General features: G+C 55.1%; 1 protein-coding gene across 2 annotated transcripts in view; it reads right to left on the bottom strand.

Moving 5' to 3' along the window:
• Positions 1-573: 573 nt before the first annotated feature.
• The window catches only part of FRMD7 (FERM domain containing 7), a 10,894-nt gene continuing 3,801 nt past the window's right edge, over positions 574-7,666 (bottom strand). The window contains exons 2-12 of one of the 2 annotated variants that reach the window (XM_035325157.1): positions 7,062-7,166; positions 6,660-6,702; positions 5,379-5,457; positions 4,576-4,673; positions 4,362-4,476; positions 4,050-4,197; positions 2,847-2,942; positions 2,566-2,729; positions 2,278-2,346; positions 2,116-2,191; positions 574-1,975 (exon numbers count right to left, since the gene is read on the bottom strand). In XM_035325157.1, the coding sequence (XP_035181048.1) occupies positions 944-1,975; positions 2,116-2,191; positions 2,278-2,346; positions 2,566-2,729; positions 2,847-2,942; positions 4,050-4,197; positions 4,362-4,476; positions 4,576-4,673; positions 5,379-5,457; positions 6,660-6,702; positions 7,062-7,166 (2,025 nt within the window). In that variant the 3' untranslated portion in view covers positions 574-943. The remainder of the gene's footprint in view (positions 1,976-2,115; positions 2,192-2,277; positions 2,347-2,565; positions 2,730-2,846; positions 2,943-4,049; positions 4,198-4,361; positions 4,477-4,575; positions 4,674-5,378; positions 5,458-6,659; positions 6,703-7,061; positions 7,167-7,666) is intronic. The other variant, XM_035325158.1, reaches the window with a different exon arrangement.

Raw genomic sequence — 7,666 nt, 5'->3', positions numbered from 1 at the left:
GTCCTGCTCCTCAGAGCTTTTTCCCCACACTGCTTGGTGGAGGCCTGATTTGGGGTAGCAAGACCTTCCTCTGCGTGCCTCGCCCCCCCCCCCCCCCCCCCCCCAGATTTAAGCAGGATGCTGAGGTGCCCGGGCTCTGGAGCCGCTGACAGAAAATAACAGTTAATAGACCTAAGAATGGAGCTATACATCATCATTCATTAACCCACCTACTACAGCTCAGAGTGGGATGCTGTTTAATGATTTACGAGTGCTGCTATGATATTTCCTGGGAAGGATAATGCTCTAAAATGGCCAGGGACAAGACAGAGTTGCTCACTTCTTACATGGCTCAAAGCATCACAAGGAGCACCCCACGCGTGGCACTGTGTCCTTCAGGACTGGGTGTTCCTGCAGCACTGGTGTAAGGAGCCTGCCACTGGAGCCTCTGTGCTGGGGCATTGACAGCTCCAAGAACAGCTGCCTCTGCTCAGCTTCCCCGACCATCCTGTTCCTCTCCCACTGGGCCTCAAACACTCTTCCCACCAGCAGGCTTCCCTGGAGTTGTGAAAAACTGTTTAAGATCTTCCATAATTTTTTTTTTCTTCCACCTCACTGATGAAGACTTGGGTGGCTGAGCTCTGAGTGTGGCCTGCTTGGACTAGATGCAGTGTCTGCAGGGCTTAAAAGAGAGCCCCTGCCCATCTGGCTCAAGCTGGACCCCTGCATGTGAAAAGCCTGGTGGCAGAGATGCACCAGTTTCAAGGTGTGATGCAGGAGATGGGTGCTTCTGAACATTCCCCAGCTGTCCCTTAACACTTCCTCTACAGCTAAGAGCACTCACACAACATGAGCCCATCACGTTTCACAAGCAGTAAGCAGCCCTGTAAGCAGGACTGTGACCATTGTGTGGGTCTGGATCAGTCCTGGCCACCTGTGGCTCCTTTCAGCCGGTGTGAGGCACCTAAGTGAAATACCTGGAAGTCCTCTCTTCAGCAGCACCGGTCATGAAGGACACCTCTTCATCCTCTTCTTCCAGCTGGAGACTGCCAGAGGACAGCCGCACCCGAGCCATGGGCGACCGCAGCACCCGGCCGTACAGGGAGCAGTAGTCAGTGGCCAGGAGGTCGGAGTCAGAGTCGCTGGACTCAGTGCTGCTGCCGACATAGCGCTCGGCGGGGTGCCTCGGCCGTGGCGTGAGCCCTTGCTGGGCCAGCACGTGCTGTAGGATTCCTGCCTTGCGGCTGCTCAGGGCAGGCCGTGGGCCCAGGGGCCTGAACTCCGAGCCGTAGGGGAAGCGGATGGTTTTCATGTCCGACTGGCTCCAGGACCGTTTGGGAGGCTGCTCTTGAAGGCCATAATCAAAGGAGCGAGCCAGCGGCCTGCTCCCCCCTTCGGGGGCTGTGCTGGTGCCCACAGCCCTGTGCGAAGCCTCGTGCTGTAATTCTCCTGTCCAGGCAGTGCTTGGGCTCCACTTGGGTGTTTCTGTGGCCATAGGGATGCATCCACCGGCTGCTCCTGCTGCCTCCTGGCTGGGCGTTTGCATGTGGCACAGGGCCTGTGGTGGCCTGTCTACGTAAAAGAGGACCTGGGGGGCCGGGGTGGCCACTGGCTGGGGGCATGGCACATCTGTGTACACCAGCGGCCTCGTGCTGACCTCCCGCATGTTGCCCACCGAGGTGCTCTTGCTGTTCCCAGCAAACTTGTGGTGGGGCCGAAAGGATGTCAAGGGGTTCCTGGAGCCGAAGAGGTCGGCGGGCTCCCACGCCCGCTCCAGCTCCAGCTCGGCGTAGAGCAGGGGGAAGGCGGAGCTGCTCTTGGAGTGGGGCAGGAAGACGGGGGCTGCTTCAGGCTTGGAGCGCTCCAGCTCGGCAGCGAATGTCACCTCCGTGGTGGAGCTGCAGCAGCGGCTGTCCAGCGTGGGCTCCGAGGTGTGCACCCCGTTGGCAGCGCGGAAGGAGCCCCGGCTGCCATAGGCTAGGCGCAGCTCCTCCACCTGGTGAAAAAAAAGAGTCTGTGGGCATCCTGCTCAGCCCCAGGCGGGCAGGGGGAGCAGAGCAGAGCCGGCAGCAGGATGAAGAGCCAGGGCTGTGGCTCAGACTCTGGCTGCCTCTTGTGCACACTGCAGGGACGTACCTGCTTGGACACATCTGTCAGGAGGTCCGGGGAAGAGCGGCACTGCCTCTCGTCATAGCGGGATGCATGGTGCTTCCTGCAAGGCCGAGTGCAGGGGTGGATGCAGGGCCAGGACGCCCCACACACACACCTCAGTACTGCCCCCCTCCCTGCCCTCGGTACCTCTCAAAGGGCAGGCTCTTCATCTTCGCCTTCCTCCCGTGCTCCAGCAGCTGTCTCTGTGTCCTCCCACTGCAGCAGCAAGGAGGGAAAGGTGTGAGCAGCACCATCAGCCCAGCCCTGGGCGGCCCCGCACCCTGGGGGAGGTGAGGGGACGCGGCAGGACCGGGGTGGCATCAGCAGGACCAGGGAAGAAGCTCTCAGGTGTCAGCCTCTCACACCCAGCCAGGGCAGTTTTAAAGGGGAGGCTTAGAGCCTCTGCACACCAGGGATTTTCCTCTGGGACTTTACCTGTAACGGAAACTCGAGCCCTTGCTGCACAGAAGGGCTTTGGGCTTTGACTTGGGTTCTTCAGACAACCGGAAAAATGCGTGGTACTCCACACACGTCTTCCAGAAAGCCTTGCAGGCATCCCTGCTCGCCATGGTGAACACCAGTGTGTCCTTGCACAGTGCCTGTGTGGCCAGGGACAAGCGCGCGGGTGTCAGGGACGCGCTGGGCCAGACTCTGCAGCTTGCCCTCACGGTCCTGAGCTGGGCAGCTGCCTTCGCAGCTTACAGAGCCCTACTTACAGAAATGTTTGCATGGAGCTTGATGAGAAAATGCTTCCTCTTGAAACTCAGTTTGCGAATTTTGGACCAGTTGAATGTGTTGATCTTTGTATTGCCCTGCAAGGACAGACACAGCAGTTATACCAGGATGGGGCAAGATGCAGAAATATGACTGGCCGAGACCTGGGCTCTCAGGACACCACAGGAGCCATTTCTACAGCGCCCACTGCCCCTGGGCCTGGGGAAGAGGCAATGGGGATTTAGCATTTGACCCTCAGTTCTCTATCAGCTGATCCCAAGAGCAGGAATTAAGGCTCAGGGCTGAACTCTTTCTAAAGAAGCTAACTGTATAACAGCAGTGGTCCAAGACAAAACTCACAGGGGTCAAAGCAGAGTGTCCCATCCTTCCCAGCTCACAGGGCAGGTAAGGTGTTAATGCAGAATCTGCCTCCCAAAAGAAGTGATATGAGAAGCGCAGCAGAGCTCAGCTCAGTTCCACGCCTTTAAGCAGACTGCAAGCATACCTCACCTTCATTACTGCTATGCATCACTTGGGATGCAGACATGCAATACTCGTATCACAGCAGGAAGATAAAACTGTGCTACCCTGGGCCATGGCACTGAGACCCTCTCAGCCCTCTGGGAGAGCCCAGATTCTCATGGGCTCACAGATGCTCTAATCATGCATGCACACGAGGGTGTTTATGGCTCTGAATAAATAACTGGGTCTGGCAGCACTAATTATGAACAGCAGACCCGCAGTTAGGGTGTTTTTTTTTTTCTGCTCTGGCAAGATGTTCCCAGGTTGAAATTAGTCAGTGTGGGAGGCAAGCACTGTTTCACGCCGGCTGCGAGGAAGTCTGTATTTATTCCTCAGCTACACTGTGATTAAACGTTATGTAATTGCACAGACATTAGGTGGCTATTTTTGCTGGGAGATTATACGGTGAATGCATGTGACGCAGCCGTGTAACCTGCAGTGCTTACACGGCTGTGCCCGCAATGACAAGGGACAGCAGGGCTCTGCCAGAGCCCCGGCAGGCACAGCAGTGTGCAGCCAGAGGTGCTGGCAGTGTGCTGGGGCTGAGACCAGGGTGATATCCCAGAGCATCACCTCCCTGCCTGAGGTTTGCTAGGGTGCACTTGGTTTAGAGCAGGTGAGGGGAGAAGGCTGAGAACAGGAGGTTATGTCCTCACAGAGCCCACCCTGAGCCCGCAGCTTACCCGCAGGACCAGCACCCCCATGTGTGTCACGGCCAGGTTGATCTGCGTCCCCTCGCCGTCGCTGGCGGGGTGCGGGCGAATCCCATACATCTCCAGCTTCCTGGCCACGTCCAGCAGCTGAACGTCTGACTCAGCTGGTGTCTTCCCCCTGGAGACACAAACACACTGGGAAGTGACAAGAATGAAAAATCAGCTACTGAAATGGGCTGAAAAGACACCATTTTGGATGTGTGCATGCCAGGACGCTGAGCAGCCATGCCGCTGCTGTCCCTGTGTGCTGATGGAAAGGAACCCGTGCGCAGCAGCCCTTACCCGTGCCTTCGGTGGTAATGCATGATCTTGTTGTCCAGGTACTCCTGGTTGGGCAGGTACCTGTGGGTGGCCAGGTGCTGCTGGTCTGTCTCCTCGTGGAAGTCACCCAGCTCAGCTGCGGGGGGCACAGGGAGAGTGGGGTTAGCAGCAGCCCTTGCCATGCAGTCAAAGCAAAGCCCTGGTGCCCCCGCTGCAGGCGTGTGCCTGCCCTTACACTGCAGCAGGTGGGAGACGAGCAGCGCCGCGCTCTTGTCACTGCAGGGCAGCCGCCCCAGCGCCAGGTCCTTCTTGATCTGGAGTGTGAAGAGATACCTGTGGAGGGGACAGGAGCTGCCCTGAGAGGGGACCCTTCTCAGGCCCCAGCTCAGCACAGCCAGGCTGTCCCCATGCCCCTCCCAGTGCTCGCCTGTGCCCCAGCACAAGGGATGCAGGTCTGGGGGGGTCACAGGAGTGTGCAGCCCCTCCACAAGGCTACAGCTGGGCACCACCATGAGCAGCATGCCCCTGCCATTTAAATGGCCATTAAGAGGTTTCAGAACTAACATTCCTTTATGCTTCAGAGGGCATTTGTGTCTCCTCTCAGGGCTAATGTTCTGCAGAAGCACTGTATTGGTTTTATTCTTAGCTCCTGTTTGCAGTGCGTTCTCTGAAATGTAAGAGCTAGCAATGTCATTTTTAAAAATAAAATTAAGGTCTTTCTCTCAGAACACAGCTTGAGGCAGGAGCTAGACTGAGCAAAGTCAGACTTGGTGCTCAACTGCTAAAACGTTTGGCAGTAAACACACTGCAGCCTCTTAAGATGGCTGATTTTCAAGTGGTTTTTATATAAAAATAGAGTACCAAGGAAAGATACTATTTGCAGTTTTGTTTTGTAAAGCACAGAGCTCTGTCAATACTTAGCATTACCATTGCTAACAGACAGGTTTGGTTGGATGACAACAAGGATTTTTATACACATGCATTGCAACTGTGAAAACATAGGACTGCAATAAGGAAGGACCAGAACAAACACAGTACCTGGTCAGCTCTTCTCTCAGATGTCCGGGGTCCACTGGGAAAAATTTCACCATAAATTTGAAAAGAACCTCCTTAGGATCTTAAAACACAACATCTTCATAAGTTTTCTTTTATGTGCCTATTGAGAACATTTACAACTCTTTTCCCACATGCTGTCTCCTTACAGAGCAAATTGCTCTGGTCACTTACAAACCAGGGCTGGGAGCCCTGAGTGTCAGGATCTCCATCCTGTGTGGATGGACCAGCCTACCCCAACCCCCGGCATCCAGGATGGAAGCAAACAGGGAGCTGGACACCTCAAAATTATTCCAGAAAAAATGCCCCAGCATTTCTTTAAATTGTAAAGGCCCCCGCCAGGAGCGGGATTGCCGCATGGGTTCCCAGTGGAGCAGTGCTACAGGTGCTGCTCTGAAGTGTGGCCAGACCCCACTGTAGCTGCCATCAGAAGCCATATGTTAAACCCTCAGCAAAAGCCCTGGGCTTTACCTAGCCCTACAAGCTTTTGGGATGCAACAGCTTCAGGGGAGGGCATTTGGGCAAAGCTGGTTTGTGGGATGGGCGAGAGCAAGCAGCCAAACCCCAGGCAAAGTGCAGGGAGGTGATTCTGTAGGCACCAACCACCCCAGGCCACCACGGGATGGCTCCGGGACTCCTCCTTGCAAACACATGGGTCGTGGCCTCGTGCTCTTGACCACTTGCTAGTCATCACATATCTGGGGAAAATACTGTTTGGTTCATTATGGAAATAGGCTGATAGAGGTGCTGTGTTAACACCAGCCATGGGTTCAGGTCAGGCTGCGCTATGTCACTGTGCAGCAGCGTGGGGGTCCAGAGGCTGCGGGGAAGAGGGGTCGCCGCACGCCTGCGAGGCACACGGTTAACACTGCTCTACACAGGGCTCGGCTGTGTGGGCATCTGGGCTGCTGAGAGCTGCAAAGGGGAAAGGAGGACACTCAGAGAGCAATTCCTACTGCTCTGCCAGCACACCAACACGCACACTCACGCACGCACACAGCCGCCCCTGCCCCTCCGCCAAGCTGTCAGGATATTAACAGCTCAGGCCCAAAATGGTGCAAAAAACAGGTTGCAAAGGCAGCAGCATTTCTGCAGGGTTTTATATGGACAGTGCTGTTTTTGCAAACAATTCTGCCCACCTTCATACCATATAGGTAGCTCAGGTAAATGCTGAAAACCTGAGCTCCCGCCCTCAAGCACAAGAAACTACACAAACGTGCCCCCACTGGTAGCGACTGAGATGAATTTTATCTTTTAAATACTTACTTTTGACTTGCTTTGTTATGGGTTTTAGTGGCTCCAGCCAGACCTGAAATAAGGCAATAAACTGGGTGAATAAACAGTGGGAATAAGAGCAGGAGCATCATGCTGGAACACGATAAAGAACACTGGCTAGCTCGGGGACTGCCACAAACTGTCCTGCTGGGGCCGTGCTGCTTGCCACAGATGGTTACGGATAAACCCTATGGGCTGTGGCTGTCATCAGGGTTTTGCCAACCAGGTCATGGCTTGTGATTCCCATTTCCAAGTTTTTTTAGCATTATGGCAAGCCTTTCCATTTTGATTTTCCACCCAGTATTTTGTGGTGGTTCCAGCACCTACAGCAGTGCGGGCTGTTTCTGCCTGGCTGTGGGCACTGCGATGGGGCCGTGCTGCAACTGCACTCACGTGGTTCCCGGCCTGGCTGCGAAACTCCAGCCCGAAGTACTCCTTCTCCACCAGGTTGAGGTGGCTGCAGGTGAGGTTGAACAGCCCTTTTCCACAGGATTTTTGCTAGTGAGCAAACACACCAGGGAAGCAGCAGGTTAGGCAATGCTGACAGTAGTGGTGCGAGGATTTCAGGGAGATTGGGAAGACGATTTAGCCCCCTCCCTTCATCTTAGATAGGCTGTGGGATTTTTCCACATTGTGCCACAGCAAAGCCTTACTCAGCAAAGGCTGATGGCTTTGGTATGTGGGACAGGATGATAGCAGCTCTATGACATTTACCTCAGCTCTTGGATGTCAGATTCTGCCCCACCACTTCTCACCATTATTAAGGAACTTAATAAATCAGGAGGGGAAGGTAGAGGAAAGAAATCTCAGTCTCACCTTGCCTGTTGCAGCTGTTGGGACAGCTCTGTCTCTGGCTGGAGCCCCTGGACCAGGGATAGGCAGGCAAAGGTGCACAGGTAACTACAAACCGGGGCACCCCACCGGTCAGCCAGCCCGCAGGCAGATGGCCAAGATGAGCTGCCATTAATGGTAATTAACAGCAACTGGACCTTGCAGAG

Source organism: Oxyura jamaicensis, chromosome 4 (assembly GCF_011077185.1).
Source record: "Oxyura jamaicensis isolate SHBP4307 breed ruddy duck chromosome 4, BPBGC_Ojam_1.0, whole genome shotgun sequence".
NCBI classification, from domain to species: domain Eukaryota; kingdom Metazoa; phylum Chordata; class Aves; order Anseriformes; family Anatidae; genus Oxyura; species Oxyura jamaicensis.
This window is presented reverse-complemented; position numbering and strand designations above follow the sequence as displayed.